The following is a 19886-nucleotide window of genomic DNA, read 5'->3' as shown; positions in this document are numbered from 1 at the left end:
AATTTCTCCGGACAAACCACCGGAACCGCAGGTCCAATGCGACTTTGAAACCTCCAGGTCCAGGACCAGGACGAGGCAGCAGCACGACCAGGCCATCCTGTCTGTCACGGTGAGAACCAAGCGGAACATATACATAAAAATTCAAAAAATGTCCGACTTTAGTTACGGAATAAATACAATGCAACTCGAAATCACCCTTCTACTTCTTCGCCCTTTTCATATGTGACCGAATAGTGCTGCTGGTTCTGTTTTGATACTGAGTAATAACTAACCATGTCAGATACGGAGTACAAAGCAAGGAATGTATACTTCAAATTATCCATTGGATGTTCTTTTTTGTACAACAATACAACACGCAAAATCTCCCCCTCTAAGCAAGATCCAAAAATGGGACGAGATAGATACTCTTTTTCCACTTAACAAAGAATGTCCTGCATATGCTTCTCCTTTCCTTGTTCCTGCTAGCAAGATTCGTTGCTGGGAGGAGCTTCTCTCCTGTTGCTGAGCCGGAGATCCAGCTTTATGTTCATAGCCGCCAGCTCGGCCGCCAGATACCTGAAGACGTACGGCATCGCCACCGTCTCCATCCCTTTGTTTGTCTGGCAGGCCTGGCACGTGAAGTTCTTTGCAGGCCTCACCGTGTTGACACCCAGCAAGTGGCGTTTGGATTTCTTCTGCGTGTCCGACTTTATTACCGTCGCCGACAGGAGGCTTCCGCAAAGGGAGCACACGTCCGCTACGTGATAGTCCGAGCAGGTATGGAGCCTGTCGTGCAAGAGATATGAAGCGCCGTGAGCAAGGAGCGCATCACGCTCCATCTCACCAAACCGAATCCCTCCGCCGTGTTTCCTTCCTCCTATTGGCTGTTTCGTTACTTGGTCTATACGACCTGTGGTGCGAACCTACAAAAAAATTAGCACGTCAGTGACAATCTGCAAAAAGAATGGCAACGAAACCGTTATGAAGGCAAACACTTGTCAGGTTATGCTTGAGAACCATGTGTTATTTTTAGTATAAAACAGTTGCACACCTGAAATTTGTCTGAGACCATATGACGAAGGCGTTGGTAGTAAACAGGTCCAATGAAAATCTCAAATTGCAGCTCGGTGCCAAAAAGCCCACTGTACAGGACCTCGGTTCCATGATGATTAAATCCATAAGATGCTAGCATGGGACCTAGTTCATCCACAATAGAATCATATTTACAACGATTTTCACCGTCCTCTTTGACTGAGCTTGCAAAAGGTGTAGCATCAATGAACTTCCCATGTACACTTCCAGCCTATGGAGACAAATGTCAGTCACTGAAGGTGCAAAGACGCATTCTCTAGTAAAATATTCAAGCTAACATGTTATCCATCATTATACGAAGTTTATTCTTAGACAAAAAGTAATCCCAGCATCAGATATGTACTTCTCTTAATAATCTATCAGAAATCAGAACAACAATTTTGTAGGACATGTGAATTTTCTTACTGGCAACGACGAAATTTATTTCGAAGTGTTTCAATGTCTCAAAGTAAGAAGGGGCATTTTCACAGCAAAACAAGGGCCTGATTAGAAACAATCCATCACCCCAAAGATTAATACGGTTATTTCTGCATTGATGCAATTTCGAGTTTGGTGGTACAGAAGCATTACTCTTCTTTAGGGAACTCCAAATAGACGAAAAGCTAAAGTTGCCACAGAGTAAGTGATAAAACACAAGGCCAGCAGGGATACATAATGATTCAAAGCACCAAACATGCCAAGCATTATCATTGCATCAATACACCAAACTCATTCTATAGTTTTGTGCGTATCAGGAGAGGAATAATTTAGATATGAAAAGGAAAGCTTGTGTGGCATCAGTTCTACTTGATTTTAGCAATTCCTTTTCCCTATGGACTAACCCAGTTGCTATTTATTTAAACATGCAATACGATATTGGGTTATCTCAATCTAAGAACACAAAGCAAATATCACCTTTGCTGCTATGGACTCTATAAGCATTGCAATCGTCATTCTTGAAGGAAAAGCATGAGGATTAATGATGAGATCTGGCCTCATGCCGGTATTTGCAGAGAACGGCATATCAATGTCAGGCCACAACTGTGAACAAACTCCCTTTTGCCCATGTCTACTGCTGAACTTGTCACCAATTATAGGATTCCTCTTGCGACGCAGACGAATATTTACCTGATAAACACATAAAGGAGAAAAGCACGCGAGATAAGAAAAAACAACTCTGAACACTTCTCAGAAACTATTTTCATCTAAGCATTTGAGAAATTCAATGTACAAAATACTACTCCCTCCAATCCATAATAAGTGTCGCAATTTTGAACTAAGGTTGAACTAACCTTAGTTCAAAACTGCGACACTTGTTTTGGATCAGAGGGAGTACTGAAGTTCATTGGTTCATAAGAAGTCATAGGTTTTAATTGGTCTGGAGAAATTAAGAAGAGTTTTTCCCTCTTGTAGCATTTAAGCATACACAAAGTGCCACTGTAAAACAAGCGTTTGAGAAATCCATTGGTTTACAAAATCTAATCCTAGTAATAATTTAAGCAGCAGCTTTTTTAACTTGAGGTGGAGGTGCACTCACCTTCTGCAGGGAACCTTTTGAATTTGTTCCGTTGAGAGCAACATAGTCAATAGCTGCTGGCTCTGTCCCCTTTAGTCTGACTGGCCTTATTGCACCGGTGAGTGTATTATATATACTGTAGTACTGCTCATATGGAACTACTGTCTGTTCACAGAAATACATCTCAGAGTAAGGACAATACCGTAAGAAGAAACTTGACCACTTCTCCTTCCTCTTGAAACGGGAAAGACTTAATTCATACAAATAGATCATTACCTCTCCAACCCGAGGAAGGCCATCTGAATCAATTACATTGTCTGTGTCCCTCGAAAGAGGGCTTTTGGCAAAGATTTCTGGAACATTTTCTGTCCTTTTTGCTGACAAGTCAATGCACTCTGTCTGCAGGAAGAGTTCGCAGAAAAGTATTTATAAAATTTTGAGAAGTCAAGGCTCATACTTTTGAATTCTCCTAAGATCTATTTGTATATGCGATTAAAATAGCATTAAATAATCTCGATGTAGCTCATCTAAATATAGACATACAACAAGATACACTATGTATGCTAAGAAAACTACAAGTGTTCTTCGTGAAAATAAAGTGTATAGAACATGTACAATTTCAAGTTCTACACGTTTTCACACTGAAAATACGGTGGAATAAGAGTACGGCACTTATGTTCTAGTTTCTCAGAAGATGAAATGAGAGTGGTAATTTTGTTCCACTTTCTTCAGAGTTTACTGTATGATGTCTAAAATCTGGAGTTCATTCTATGTTACTTCAAAGGAGACAAATCTGATAAATTACCAGAGAAAAAAGGAAAACCAAAGGACAAACGCTACTATTCACAGCAAACTGATCATTTGTGATTCTTCAAACACATGACGAATCTGAAGTTGTAATTATAGAAGGGAGCCAGACAAACATTCCACAGAGAAAATCAGAATTTTTCTTATGTATATGCGGCACAACTAAAGTAGACTTTGTTAGTGTACTAAAAGGGCGATCCCACTCATATGTTGCCAGAGAGAACCATTGACTGGTCATAGAAAAAAAAAAGACTACATCCCATACCTTGCGAAAGGTGGGGAAAGCAAAAACTGCCTACAGCTGTTTAGGCTCTATAAAGCATGCTTTGAAACTCCATAGATATTGTGTGAAAGAAAAGGTTCTAAACTAGACAGCATGAATTTATGCATGACTAGTGAAGTTCTTGTAGATAACAGAACAGCTCACAGCCTCACAGGCCATAATTACCTGGAAGATATCTCCACGGAACATCCCACGGTCAACGGCTGATTTATTTAAAATCATGGCATCCTCCATGTCATAACTAGATTACAAGAACAATTTATCATGTCCAGAAAATTTCCACAAATAATCATACTGCCGTAGCATGATAGAAGGCTTACCCTGTATATGATAGCACCGCGACAATGGCATTTGTTCCTGATGGAAATTCATCCATATGATATTTTTTATATGTAGCTGTTCGAACAATTGGTGACTGAGGAGTCTGCAAGCCAAGAAAGATGGTTTTTAAGGAGACAATAGTTTACAACAAGTGGTGTTAATTGTGTATGCAGGGAAGGGGCAGGGGAGCAGACGAAGTGTAAGCAAGAGAAAAATTAATAGAGTTACTCGGAAATCTATCCTATATTGTAATAATAGAGACAGATAGATGACATCATATTGGTAGAGCGGCGCGTGAAGGCTGTTTGTGTTCATGCTTAATTTTCCTTTATTAGCTCTTTCATGGCAAATTCTCATTCACAAAGAGATGAACCTTCTTTCATCCATGGAAAATATTAACCCTTCAACTTGGTCACAAGAAATCCCGACAAAACTTAATTCTGTATTTGAACAACAAGCCACTTGAGGAGCTCCGAAGTCTGAGTGATTTTTACTCTACCTACTTTTAGTATTTCATATATTTTAAGAAAACTATTGAAGGCTTTAGAAAGGCACTGGATCACCAAATTCTGCTGGGGCCTGGATGAGATACAGTTGGTGCGGATACGTGACCAAATATTACATTATGCACTAGAGTAAAAAACAGCCAAATTATAGCTCTACCTAGTGACATCTGATAACTGTCTGCTACAAATTCACAAAACCCAGGCTTTAGATGTATGCTCATAGGCAGTTCAAATTATCAACTCCTTAAGAAACATATAAAGCTGATTAAGCAAGTATAATACATGTATAAAATTTAAACAAAGACAACTCATGAATGCACTGGTCATTTGAATATGAAACAGGCAAAACAAACCTGCAGATGGAATGCCTTGACATCTGTACGATATTTTAAAGCTTGGCCACAAAAACCCATAGTTTGCTTTGCCATCTACAGAGAATAGGCACGAGGATTAGTCAGTCCAAAAGAGAAGAGCCTCGCCCTTATTTAATCATTATGCATGATCAATTGATCATCACATAGGCAATATAAGACTATTGACCTGGCATTGGTACATGTTCCGAGGACTTTGGTTGTGATCAGACCAAGGAGTCAGATTTGCAACTACACTGAGAATGGCAGTAGGGTGAATTTCTTCATGAGTCGCAGGAAACTCTTTTTTTCTCCCACCGTCCCCACCATCAGGACATCGTATCTCCATAAATGCCTAAAATATAATTAAAAATCAGCTCTCGTAATATTAGTGGCAAGTGAACTGATATGAGGTTGAAAGAATTGATCAAAGGAGACCTGTTCAAATGGTCCAATAAGCTCAATACGTGTCTCTCCATCAGGTAGGCTAACCAGATTTTTCACTGGTCGAACAAATCTTGCAGGACTTGTAAAAAGATAGAGCCCAGGATAAGCCCCACCAAGACTTAAGGGAACATAGCCCACTTCTAAATCCTCCGGAGTCTAATGAAGAATTTGAAACATGATCCTCTGAGTTAGTGCTTTACAACAAAATATGTCGCTCGCATGAAAAAACAAAAAAACTACAAATATGTAAGAGAACAACAAACCGCTGGGTGTGCCAGTAGCTTTAATCTTCGAAGATAGTTAACTACTTCCTCAATCTTAGCAGAAGCAATAGAACCGACAATGCATCCATCCAAATGGACATGCAGGACCTCCGGGGGACCAGTATGCTCCATCTTCGGCAACAATGGGATCATTCCACCACGAACCAATTCAACTAAAAGCTTATCCTTTATTTTCTGAAAATCTTTAATTGCCCCTTCTGAGTTGTAGCAGGATGAAATACCTGGAAGTACCGACGATTAACTAATGGTAAAAAGTATAATACGCTGACAATCTTAGCAGCACTACTCGCAATCCCAAGAAGCTTTGCACGCGCATGCATCATGTTGGCAAAGACAACAGAGAAGATACAAAATTCAATCCAAAAGAATGACAACTTGTGAATATCTTACGGCATATGGAAGTCATATGGTTCAGTAAGCCACAAGGCTCTCCATCCGGTGTATGAACTGGACACAGGAAACCCCAGGACCTACATAGAAATTCTCAGTACAAGCAATGTTGGATGCAAGAAAACAATAATATAATAACGTGTGAGGATCACATACTCTGGAAGTAACTTTCTAACAGTTGTTGTACGCATTTTAGCAAAAGAAGAACCCCTATGAACAGAACGAAAATGTGAGATGTAGCGATGGAAGTTGAGTCGCTCAGCTTGAATGGTCATCCCTTCTCTCTGAAATTTAACAAAGAAATGCATATTATTTCTCAAAGTGGCATGGAATAAACATATAAACACTGACAACATAAGAACAGAAGCGGCTTGGAAAAGATCGATGCCGTCAGCATTGACATCAAAATTCCAACAGAAAAATGGATCAGAATTCATAACCTTTGTCAAGTACCGTCTTTCTCATAATCAGAAGAAAAGGAATCAATTGCGTCAATAAAATTCCAGGGAAATGATGTCTTACAAGCTAAAACTATTAAGTGTCCTATAACAAATGAAGTAAATGAAGTAGGCGCTGCGTTTTCTTTTTAAGCAAAGAAGTAGGCATCCCAAGGGGCACACCTGTGGAAGATCCAACATTGATTGTGAATTCGCTCTGCCAACCTTTATCAAGGTCTCAATAGCTCTGCCTACAGATGTTGTATATTTACTAAGAAATTTCCTAATCTCCAGTGCTGCACAAATCAACACATATGATTAGTGAAACATAAAACATGCCAATGTACTGAAAAAATAACTCAGAGCTAACAAAATCCAACAACCACATCTCAACCTAAAAACTGGTGCAAAAAGGCCATTAAATGGTGAGTAAATGTAAATATACTAGAGAAATGAACACCAATTGACCCAAATCTGGCCAATTTAGACTGCTTTATTGAGCTGGTTTTTTGTTTGCTGAGTGCAATCATGCTACTTCATTATTTGGTGTTCAGCTTGTCTGGCTTGTGGTATTATCTAACTGGTCAGAATAACCAAAACATACAACAGCGCTCATCTCCTTTAAGCCCTAGGGTCCAAATCCAAAGTACATCACCATGTCAGCACACATACTTAATAATATTTTATAAGCTGGGGCCATTTCACAATTTTAGTGCATGAATTAGTGATTTATAAATTGCGATCTGTCCTAATTAAAAAATGCCCCGCCTACACTCACATCCAGATTCCCGGCCTTCCAAAATAGGACTTCTCGATACCACAGAGAAGGTACATGATAAAATTGTCGATTTGGTCTATAAAGCAGTTACCAATTGACTAAAGGGAAGATTCTCTTCTCCATATCAATCATATTTCAACAGAAGGGATAAAAGAGTGAAGACAGAATTCACATGCTTGTGTTACCCTGAAGTTATCTCCATGGGCATTTTATATACTCACGAGAAATAGTATTAGATTATCTCTCGATAACTTGAAGCTAACTAGAGATCCTCATTACAGAGTTCAAGCAAGCATCACCATGAGATCTTGAACTGAATATACTTAAACAATTCAAGGATATGCAACACACCCTCCGTTCCAACATATAAGGTATAATTAGTTTTTTCAAAAGTCAAACATGTGCATGTTTGACCAAGTTTCTAGAAAAATATATCAATATCTACAACACCAAATTTATATCATTTGATCCATCATGAAAAATATTTTCATATTTTATCTATTAGTTGTAGATGTTGATATTTTATTCTCTAATCTTTGTCAAACATACAAATGTTTGACTTGCACAAAAATTGATACACCTTATATTCTTTAATGTTGGGAGTTGCTATCCCAGCCCTCTTAAATGGTTATTTTTGTGGTCCGGTTAAACATTATTCTAGATATTTGTCAATGAATTGTATGGTTTCACCTCAGAGCATAACTCCAGAGAATTAGGATACTTGCAGCAGATCACACTTCCCTTAAGAGAGCTAGTCGGGCGAGTGTGTCAGGCAAGGTGTGCTTGTTATTGCATGATCATTAATGCATCAGTAAAAAATTCGGTGTACTCCTCTGAAAAAGAACCGAAAGAAGAATCTCGGAAATGAACCAAACTAAATTAAGTGCACACAACACATTCTTCATATTGTAACCAGTAAATAAAATAAATTTATAATTCCAAAAATGTTTCATATATCAACCTATATATTATCACGACAGGATCTTGATATTCCAAGAGATCAAAATAACTATGATACACTTCTACACAGATCCAAGTGTTATGGAACCATCCGATCAGCAATTAGACCCTCATGTGGAAAAAAATTACAGGCATATACACATTAACTAATGCTTTTTGGTATAAAACTTGAGTAGAATAAACATACAGTTATTGAGTTCAAAGCTTTTATTCTTCGTAATCTCTTCCATAATTAAACGCTTAGACTTTTGCAACCAATCTTGAATCCTATCCTGCAGATATAAAAGAAAACTTCAAGAAATATGGGAGATAGAAGAATCAAAAATTGCCCCAAGAAATTAATGGCACTAACATCAACATAAGACACACCAAAACAACAACATAAATCATGTGTAACGCTTTTGTGTTTTATAAAAGTGTTGTTATGGGCATGTGAGACACAAGTATGGACCTCTAAACTCTGGTAAATATGGTTTTGCTCCTCCTCTTAATGAAGGATGTGCAAAATATGCTTGTTTGCACCTTCTGAGAAAAAATTTCCAGTCTATTTTCTCAATATTGTATTTATATAGGGAGCGATGTTGAAATAAATTCAACATCACGGTAGACAAATAAAATACCATTGCAAATGTGGAGTGACGAAGAAGAATAAAATAGTAATTTGGAACATCGTAATGGTGCACTGTTATACTCCCTCTGTCCCATAATATAAGAGCATTTTTACACTAGTGTAGTGTCCAAAAGGCTCTTATATTATGGGACGGAGGGAGTAGTTCTATAGAACCGCTTTTCCAAAAGAAATAAACAAGGGAAGCTCCGTAACCTTAAGAAAAACTGTGATCAGGTGCCCAGGCAAGAGTGCTTCTTGGAATTGAAGTGCGTCAGGATTATCAGGTGACGTAGTTTGATCAACAAGAGCATAAAGTTTCTGCAGCATAAATCTAATGCAAGAAAAAGAAAGAAACACATGTGGTTAAAAGTAGTCGAAAGGACAGAAATTTCATGATATGGTAACAAAAAAATTAACTCACATTAAAAGATTAAACTTTGCGTGGTTGTCATTTTGCAGGTGCACGAGAATATGGTCCTTGATAACCGCCTCAGCAACCTAAACAGTGTGGAATGGCCAAAGTGAAGAAAGATCCAAATATTAACACATGCAAACAAAAACAAAGAAAACACTCACGGTTTCATAATCATCTTTTTCAAAACCTTCCATTGCAGAACGAAAGTACTTGCCTGCATTTGAGAGATCATTAACGATGTCAACAAATAAGAGGGCTTGAAGATATTATATTGCAAAATAAATATATCAAACTACCAAAAAGTACCAATATGCACCAAGCATTGCGTGCGCGTGAAAAGGGACAGAGCTCTGACTTCGTCAAGAATTATTTGTGTCCTTTCACCAATTAGCTGAGTGCTGACAACGCCCTTTCCTCTTTCACGTTTATCACTGTAGCAGCATGTCAGGCTTGCAAATATTTCCCGGTCACTTGTATCAATAAGGGCCTGCATTGGTAAATCCAAAATCCAGTAAAGGCAGTGTACTTGAACCAATGGTAAGGGTACTTTGAACGTACCCTGGATGTACTATCTATAAGATAAAAGCATGATCATTTGATAACCCAGTAAAAAGCTAAATACTAATACAAAAGGGGCACAGTACCTATTTAAACCAAAGATACTTAGCTTTGCAGAAGATGAGGATGGAACTATTAAAATAAGCTGAATAGTGACTTTACAGCATAGAATTAGTTCATGATGTTAAGAATAATTAATAGAACACAGCTTAACAAACTGGAACACAGCAAATGTCCAACATTCTAAGTACTTTCAGGACTCCTTTGATTGAAAGGATTTTCATAGGAGTTTTGGAGGATTAGAATCCTTAGGGATTTTTCCTATGTTGGTTGTTTGATTCATAGGATTGAATCCTATAGGAGTTTTTCCTAAGGATTTCTTTGTACTACTTCCCATAGGATTTCTAGTACCCACTCAAACCTCTTCAAAAGAATCCTTTGTTTTAACTATGATGCAATCAAACAACCCAAAATCCTGTAGGATTGAGATGACTACGCCATTCCAATCATATGTTTTTTCTATTTCCGTGTTTCTAGAATCCTGCAAATCAAAGAGGCCCTCAACGTAATACAATGCCTGTCCCAGGGATCTACGATGAAGAAATGGAGATGAAAGTAAACGGATGTTGTTTTTACTCACATAAACCATGGCACTGTACACAAAATGAATGTTGATGGATTATAATTCTAGTTATGAAATGGTAAGCATCAGCAAATGATGATAGTATTCTACCTTGAGAACAATCCCAACTGGAAGGAGAATTTCTCTGCCTGCAAACCTATTTTGACCACAAATTCAAAAAGGTCAATTTGGGGGAAAAACCTTCCTTTTCTTCGACTCGCTATGTACCAACACAAACTTACCAAAACCCTAGCCTTGCACTTCCATTTTGTAGGTAATACAACTTTACAGTCACGCTGGACTGGTCGTGGTGAACACATCTGTTGGAGGAAAAATAAATGGCAACATCAAGTAACACAGTAAAAGCATACAGAAGAAACTTGATGCTTAATATAGACACCTCATCCATCCGAGGTTTCTGCTTAATATACAGAAAACCACACAAAAGATCTTTTTATCTCTTGTCCAAATTTTTTAAGTGTCCAACCCTGGTTAAAACGAGGTTTTTATAAAAATAAAGATATGTAAGAGAAGGTGGAGGGACTTTAAGACAGTAAAACCAAGGCCCTGTCTAGTATTTTGTCCCCACCATCCCATTAGTGCTTACTAGTGCTTGTGTACAAGAGACACACTGAAACAAAACTTGGTGACAACTTTCCAGCAAACTTTCCGAGTTCTAAACCATAGTCCATCTCAATGGTGGAAACTATGAACAAAGTTATTGTATAGTGGTATCTCACAGTGAATCCATACATTTCTGCTGCCACATGTCAGCTTAAGATGATGCTCATCCTATAATCCCTAATTCAAATGACAGCTTGAAACTTTGAAGTTATAAAGTATAAAGCATATCAAAAAAGAACAGGGTGCAGGTTTTGCATCCAGCTTGTCTGGACACAAAAAGGTATATTTTGAAGAAAATATCAGGCAGAAATCATGTCCATTTCCCATTAAGTGGCAAACAACCAAAGATACCATGATCTCAAGTTGATAACATCACCCCTGTTTCTTTCCAGTGCAGTGATGGACTCCCAAAATATAATGTGATCCAGATATAAGAGATGTCAAGCTGTTTCCAATCATTATCCAGTTCTGTGTGCAATATACAGTTATATTGTAGTAATGGACCGCTTATTTGTATTTTAATGCTTTAAAGTTAGTCTGCCGTGACCATCTAGTATAAGCAGAAAGTATATAAGCAGTTGGAAACTTAAAGAAGCAAGCAGACAATACCTCATCACCACTGCTTTGTCAGTGTATCCCGCACCACGTTTAATAAAAGCACCACGGACCATGCCCATAGGCTGAAAATTGACATCGCAAATTCCTCATCAGAAATGATGTTGTCTACTTTTTTTATCTAACAATAGTAGCCTACTGATATAAAGCTCCAAGCAATGGTGTGCCTGCCTTACATAATTACGCTTCTGTAAAATAAGAATTCGGATAAGTCTCTCCAAGCCACCACTTATAAAGTACCTAAAAGAAAATAGAACATGCATCAGAATAGTGAAATAATAAAAAGAGGGGACAATGTCAACAGCATAATTCAGGACCAACAAGAAGTATGAATAGTTTGACGCTGTACTAAATACCGAAATCATTTTTATTTACCAAGGACGATGCTATATTTAAAAATTATAAGCCTTGGAACGGTGCAAAGATGAGAACACAACTTCAACAAAGTTGAAGAGTTCCATTTGGTAGTGCAGCTGCCTGCCCCAGAGAAGAAGTATAAAATACACTAATGCATGCAGTCCGTACAATATCTTATTATTTGATTTTCAAACAAGCCAAAGATGACAGGTAGAGGAAGGAGTTGACAACACACAGAAAAGGGAATGTAAACTGAAAGGGGAAAGTAAATGAACATGCAAGTACATAACAAACTCACCCGCCCATTTCTGTGGCCTCTTCACCGTGGTAGATCAATTTACATGGATCGGCGCCTCTTAGGTGGCAAAGTTTTGACTGGATAGCAAGAGCATAAAGTCAGGGAAAAGAATCAATGAATGCACACAGAGGTTGAAATAAAATAATTTGGCACCCATAAATAAATAGTTAAAAAGATATTAAGCAACAACAACAGTTCTTTACACTGGCATAAAGTAGTATATATACTACCTACATAAACCTTATACACTCCCGAACTACAGCTACATACTCCCTTTACACTAGATATTTGTGCACGATACATGGGTGTAATTACACCAGTTGCAAGACAAATAACTCCTAATTTTATACTATTGTACAGTATGTTATTTTTCATCTGTCTGAAGAATAAGATAAATGCACAACAGTTGCCATAAGAACCCACAACAACAAAGCCTTTTAGTCACAAACAAGTAGGGGTAGGCTATAGTAAAGCCATAACATCTCGAAACCTAGTCAAGTTTCGAGGTTCTGGCACGTGGATGATCAGAGCTTACTTCAAATGAGACAACATAACAAACTTCACGGCATAACGTGGACATTTTAATCACTTGCGACCAACTGAGCTTATAATATAGTAATGGCTATTTTGAGGAGTATTTAAGGCCAAATGTAGGGAGGAACTCCTGACTTCGCTAGTTCGCTTTGCAATTGTTGGAACTTATGTGGGACCATATGTGGGATCATAGAAGGCCAAGCTCAAAAAGACACACAATGCACACTGATATGTTGACCGCAGTACGATAGACGAAGTAGACCATAGAAAGCCAAGCCCAAAAAGACACACAATGCATACTGACATGTTGACCGCAGTACAATAGACGAAGTACCAAAGCGACTTGGGTTACTTGTCTTTCAAACTTGCAGATTATAGGTTCCTAACATAACATCTACTCCCTCCATTCCAATGAATAAGGCATGCATGCATTTCAAAATTAAACTTTCACCATAAATACCAGCCAGCTGTGGGTTATATGTGACCAAATTTATACCGTTGAATTCGTATTCGAAAGAAATTTTCAAGGTATGATCTTTAAGTCACAAAATATATATTATTGGTCTAATTTATGGTCAAAGTTTGATTTAAGAATGTGTGCCCGCCTTATTCATTGGAATGGAGGGAGTACCAAGAGCAAAGGAAATTACTTCAGCGCATGAATCAAAAAGTGAAATTAGAAGAGTAGTCAAGAATAGGTAACAACCATCAACATAATCGGCAAATGACCAAAATTGAAGGTTTGTCTGATTGGCGCCCCATCATTAAATTGGAAGACAGCCTCCACTTTGAATTCGCCACTATATGAAATTCTACCTTGCCTGCACTGCTCCGACAAAATGAAAATGGGAAAAATGAGTCAGACCTACAAACACCAGTATACATTTACGAAGAAAACTCCAATAACATAGCAAATCAGTATGGACTATGATATATTTATATGTGTCAATGCTTAAGATAAAAATGGATAAAATATTGCGAGGAAAAGAAATATATAAACCTCTTGCGGGTAGAGCGGTTGTTCCAACCGACCATCCTTCATCGGTGGGAGCACATGACCCTTCTCTAAGGACAGTACAGACAATTGTTAAGGAGAAGACAAAAGGAGAGCATTAACCATGCTGTTTTATGCATCGTTCACTGTGATATCCAAGTATCAATTAATTTAGCATGCCTTATAAACTGTACTGGAAATTAATTGGTTTCATGGTAATTAAGTATCGGCATCCAAAGAAGCAATAGACGAAAGCTTAATGTGTACTTTAGTAGTTCTGAGTTGGCACCAAGTACTATTTAGAATGACTCTCTCCGAGTTATTATCCTAAAGCATATATTAACTTAGCTACAGTCCACTGGGGTGGGTAACAAATGCAAATCCACATACAAAAAATGGGGGCCTGCGACCAGAAATACTGGTGCCGTGCACCAGAAAATCTACCACTATGTCTTTTTGTTCACTTCCTGCTCTGAATACAGATGAAAGTGGCTGTCCTGCAACGGCTGCTAACCAGGCAAGCAAACGGGAAATTGGAAACTGATAGCGGGTACTACTTGCTGCAAGTCACGATTGCTAAAACCATATAGCTAACATAACAAGTACAATGACGAGTAGAGCATAAATCCGCAAAATAAAACATTTTCTGAGCGAGTGAAAACAAAACGAAGTGAAGCACAAAGGATATTTCTGAGGGTAGCGTTGGAGGAGGGGTCGGTGATCTCCATTGGGCGGATGGAGAGGAGCATCTTGTCGAGCCCCTCGTCGAGGAAGTAGTCGAACGACTCGATGTGCGGCCGGTACAGCTCCCGCAGCGTCGCGTAGTCCTCCTCCTTACCCGCCGCCGCCGCCGCGGCGGCGGACGATTTCCCGGCCGCCGTCGGCATGCCCGTAGGAGGAATACGGTGCGCTGGGGTATGGCACGAAGGAGTAGGGCTCCGACGAGTGGCGGCGGCGTTCGGCTTTCGGCCGGAAGGGTAAAACCCTAGAGAGGGAGGGGAGAGGGGAGGAGGCGGCGGGCGCGTGGGGGTTTAAGGCTGCAGAGAAGAAGACCCACGAGTCCACCGGCGCGTATCGGTTTTTCATAAAACCGGGCCCAATCTAATCTAAGCTGCAGGACACACACCGCTTATTTTTATTTTTATCCAAAATGATAAGTGCCACACGTTTGGCATTTATCAATTTGGTCCAAACACTGTTATTTACGTTCATCTTAACTGCATGAATCTTACAGCAACAATTTTCTGAATCGAGCGCCGCATCATCGTGCTGCTCGCCCGAACGGCCTCTCGCACGATCGCCACCTCGTAGTTATTTAAGCACGAATCTATTTTAATCACCCAAATGCCTTCACTTCTCATCCACCCCGCATTCTACTCCATTTTTCCCATCTTTGTGGCAGTTGGGGCGACGCAGAGGTGATTCCGCGGCGACTCTCCGGCGAAACCGCGGCAGAAGTGTCATGGAGTCCGGTTCCCGTCGTCGGGAGTCCATGCAGCCGCTCCATCGCCGGGAGACTTTGAAGCCGCGCAAGGTAACTGCGCGAACCCCTCGATGCTTCCCCATTTCTTCTTTGTGCTCTGGTGGCGGGTCCATGGCGAATCCGTGGTGCAATGGTACGGGATCTCGTTTCCCGTCACTGGGGAGTCCCCGCCGCGTAGATAGGTTCGTCGCGGAGTTGGCATTCCACCCGTGGAAAGCTCCACCCGCAGTGTCGCGCGAACACTCACTTTCTCCATGTTGCTCCTTTGTTTTCCCGTGTTGATTCCAGATTCCTTGACAAATCCATGAAAGAATGGTATGGGTGGCCGGTTCCCGTCGCCGGGGAGGGGGGGAGGGCAGTCCCTGCAGTGTAGCTAGCCAGGGCTCAGCGTTGAGGTTCTAACAGTGTAAATCTACAAACACAGCGCATGCTCTGTTCAGTTTGTATGAACCCTTTATTTAAATTGCTTTTTTTTTCAAACATTCGATTGAGATTCTGTAGAAGATTGTTTTTGATCGTCACAATTGGTACAAGAACATGGCATTTTTCTTTTAATCACATCTCATTTAATTGTCATGTTACTGAATGCAAACATGGCGACTTCCTCTGAATTAGTACCTGAACACTTTGTCATATTGCTTAGGTAGAACATGGCAACTTCCTCCTAACCACAACCACTTACTTGTCATGTTTCTGCAGAAAAACATGACAACTATCCCTGTGCCAGAACATGGAAGATATACTCATTGCCATACTTCTGATTGAAAATATGGCAACTTTGTCTAAACCACATAACCATTACTAGCCATGCTACTGCATATAATCATGGCATCTTTCTCTGTTTTTTCAACACTTGACATGTTGTTTTCAACTAAATTACCATGTTATTTACTAGTCTTGGGCATGCCACATTACCTGCATTTTTTTTGTAATTTAGAGATTCCTCGCAATTTTTGTATAAGAACATGGCAACTTCTGCTCAACTACAACTCATCATTTTGACTTGTTACTCACTAGCAACTCTCCCTGTGCCATAAGCTGAACACTTGTTGTACTCCTTTCATAAGAACATGACAATTTTTTTAAACCGCAATCGATCTTTTTTTCATACTACTGAATAATAAACATGTCAACTTTCTCTGGACCAAGATGTATCAACTACCATGCCATTAAATATGAACATGGCAACTTTGGCAACTCTCCATGTGCCATAACCTAAACAATTGCCGTACTCCTACACTAAGAACATGGCAACTTCCTATGGACCATAATCCATCAAATGCCATGCCAGTGAACATAAACTTGGGTACTGTAGCTGATTTTTAATTTTTGTCATGTTGTTTCTCAACAAAATTGCCATGTTATTTAGTCATATTGGGCATGCCACATTTCCTGCTATTATGATGGGTTATTTAGTGTGAACGTCCAAGTTTTTGTGGCTTTCATGATGTCAACATGTAAATAGATATGAGGGTTCCCATGGCTGTTTTGCGATGTCAGTGTACGCAATCACACCAACTGTTTTTTTTCATCACAATATGTGTATGACGAACATGGCAACTTCCTCTTAACAACCCAATACTTGTCATGTGTGTACTCTCCGCTTCGGCCCAAACCTACCGATGACGGGCCTCGTCCGCTTGCTAGTCAGAAGTTAGTCTTTCTCTTTATACTTGAATTTGGAGCATAACATAACAATACTACTGAATAAAACCATGACAACTTTCTCTAAACCACAGTCCATCACTTACTATGGTACTGCATAAATACATGGCATCTTTTCTCTGACTTTCAACATTTTCATAATGTTTTCAAACAAAATTACCATGTTATTTAGTTATCGTGGGCATGACACAGTACCTGCATTTCATTCAGCGGTCTTCTTCAATCTTTGCAATCCACGCTTCGTCAGCCCCCCCCCTCCTACACCCTACTGCTTTTTTGTGTTTATCACTCTGATTTTCTGTCATGCCTGATGTTTAAACAAGACATATGAACTACGTATTTATTCGTTTGCATACTCAACAATTGCCAATGGAGATGAAGTTGATATTGCAAAACGAGGAAGAACATGTAAATAATTGCCATGGCAAATAGATTATACATCATTTTCCATAGTGGTGTTCTTCTTGTGCAACGTAGTTGCACTGTTTGAACAGTTTTCTAACTTTTTTTCTTTTCTCTTGTGCATTTGTTCTTTTTTATAGCATCATGATTCGCAACCACCAGGAAGATGAAGATGACGACTTCATGCCGCCGCCACCGAATGATGCGGCTGGTTGCAAAAAAGACGGGAAGGAAGTTTGTTCTTGCTTTTCATCCCCCCTTTGATGGTTTATGCCTTTATTGTTGCAAAAAAATTATCAAAGTGAACATGGAAACATTCAGTTATTCCACATGGCAATTACAACACATTGCATACGACAACTACCTTTCCAGACTTCATGCTTTCTCTGCAGTAGCTGCCACATGGCAAGTTTAGCACATTGCACCTGGTTACCACAGTTTACTTCATACGGCAATACCAGCACACGGAACATGTCAACCTCAGCACCCTAAACTTTTTTTAAAAAACCACACCCGCATACATTGTATATTCCAAGTGGAACAAAGATTTTATTTATTTTTTCAGATGCACATTTGACAAGTTTTAAGTTTTTCTTTCTTATTATGTACCTTCATTTTTTATTCTTGTTGAACTGTTTCCAGAAGAAGAAACCACGCAAGAACGATTGACTGAACTGAACAAAGGATTCAGTTTTGACTAGAAGGCAGTTGTTGCCGAGATGGGGATGCAGACATTGGTGGATGTCCGACGCACAAACTTAGTGAATACTGTGTGCGATTGGCTCAGGGAGATTTATGACCCTGCTTCTAGGGAATTTGTCATTCCGAGACATGGAAGGCTCCCTTTGAATGAGGACTCTGTTTTCTCCACCTTGGGTGTCCCCCATGGAGGAATGGAAGTCCCTTACCAGGTGGACAGCAAAGTTGAGGAACGTTTGTTCCCTTGATTGTTTCCTAGCGAGCAATCCATGTCTGCCAAGACTGCCCTTTGTGAATTCGTTGGCTGCTATGAAAACCCACGGCGATGTCTTCAAGATGAAGCTCCTCATGTACTTGATCTCGTCTGTCTTTGCGCCTACCATGTCCCTTCACCCAAGCAACATATGCTTACCTATCCTGGTACATTTTCATCAAAAAAAATTTGCTTTCTTCTTTTTGTTGTCTCGTACTAACATGCTTTTTCAATTTGTTTTTTAACCGTGCACGCTATTCTTTCTGAATTTGCAGGACAAGCTGAAAGATGTTTAAAATAGGAATTGGTGTAATTTTGTTGCTGGCTTCCTTCATGATGCCTTCGCAAAAAAGATGTACTACAAGGGTTGCTGCCTTCTCCTAATGGTTAGTGTTTTCTGAAATGTTTACACATGGCATATTTTTTTACAATCTAGCGAATCCTGCATGGCTAATCTAGTAGATACCACATGGCAAATCTAATGGATCAGACGTGGCAACTATAGTAGTGTATATATGGCAAATACAGTAGGTCAGACATGGCATTTTTGGTCATGTCCACATGTCAAACAAATCACCTTTTAGATGGCAACTCTATTATTTCCCACATGGTGATTATAACATTGTTTAAGTGGAAATCTAGTGTGCTGCACATGGCAATTATAGTATTACATACATGGAAAACATAGCATATCAGACATGGCAAGTATAGTAGTTCATGCATGGCAACTACATCATTTCAGACATGCGAAATTTGTTGGAGATATGCCCTAGAAGCAATCATGTATGATGATATTTCCTATGTGTTTATGAATAAAGATAGTCCTTGAACATTATCAATGATGTGTATCAGCAAGTACGTGACTTGTTCATGGGACTATGCATTGTATGATGAGTGTCCTAAAAGGTCCCTAGTCGAAAGGGCTGTGTGGACGTGCAGCCGACTAGACTAGCATATGACACGGTGGATCGCTCGGTGAAAGAACATGCGGTGCCCCCATGTTTAGTTTGGTAATCGATGACAATCTCTATGGACTAATGGTTGCCTTGAGTTATATTTGAAGGATTTTTTCATAGGCATTTCTTGAAGTTCATGTGGTGGTTTCAAGGAGTTTATGTGGTGACCAAGGTGTTATTAAGGAATCATCCAAAGATTGGTCATGTGAGAGTTGAGCTTATTGCAAGCATGTCTTGGAGAAGAAGATTGTGTGATCATTCATGTATATCTTCAAGACATCATCCAAATGAAGAGAGTTGAAAAGATTCATGGTTGATCAAGACTAAGTCAAGAGTGAATCAACTTGATCAACTCACAAAGCGTAGAAGATGTACCGAGAGGGATCAAGCGATCCCATGGTGTGGTAAGCATTGTCAATTACGCTTTGTGTACTAACCCATGATCTTCGTGAGAGTTCTTTGTGGGATTAGGTTGCGGTGTGCAAGTTCAAGTGAAGCATCATGAAGAGATCAAATGCTTGAAGCTTGCCGTCCATTGTGGTGACAATGGACTTGTGAAGATGTGCGAAAGAGTGGCTCACCCATAGTGGAGCATGGGGGAGCAATCAACTAGTCTTCATCGAGCCAACGCAACCAAGAAAGGTGGTCCAACTTGCGGGAGTCAAGATCGTC

The 19886-nt window shown here is 39.6% G+C and overlaps 1 protein-coding gene across 1 annotated transcript; it reads right to left on the bottom strand.

Annotated features, from left to right (window-relative positions):
* Positions 1-179: 179 nt before the first annotated feature.
* On the bottom strand, positions 180-14794 carry LOC109735862 (DNA-directed RNA polymerase I subunit 2). Its single transcript, XM_020295062.4, has 27 exons — positions 14445-14794; positions 13763-13836; positions 13469-13588; positions 12229-12305; positions 11750-11813; positions 11568-11638; positions 10577-10654; positions 10446-10491; positions 9461-9641; positions 9316-9368; positions 9161-9237; positions 8953-9070; positions 8317-8401; positions 6575-6687; positions 6111-6238; positions 5955-6034; positions 5544-5785; positions 5272-5436; positions 5024-5188; positions 4837-4911; positions 3977-4080; positions 3822-3897; positions 2843-2965; positions 2588-2731; positions 1966-2178; positions 1031-1282; positions 180-902 (listed from the first exon to the last, which is right to left on the bottom strand). Exons 1-27 carry the CDS (start codon positions 14641-14643, stop codon positions 462-464), a joined length of 3564 nt encoding a protein of 1187 aa, XP_020150651.1. The 5' UTR covers positions 14644-14794; the 3' UTR covers positions 180-461.
* Positions 14795-19886: the final 5092 nt, after the last annotated feature.

Source organism: Aegilops tauschii, chromosome 1 (genome assembly GCF_002575655.3).
Source record: "Aegilops tauschii subsp. strangulata cultivar AL8/78 chromosome 1, Aet v6.0, whole genome shotgun sequence".
Lineage (NCBI taxonomy): Eukaryota > Viridiplantae > Streptophyta > Magnoliopsida > Poales > Poaceae > Aegilops > Aegilops tauschii.
The sequence above is the reverse complement of the archived record's forward strand: the minus strand, read 5'-3'. Positions and strand labels throughout refer to the sequence as shown.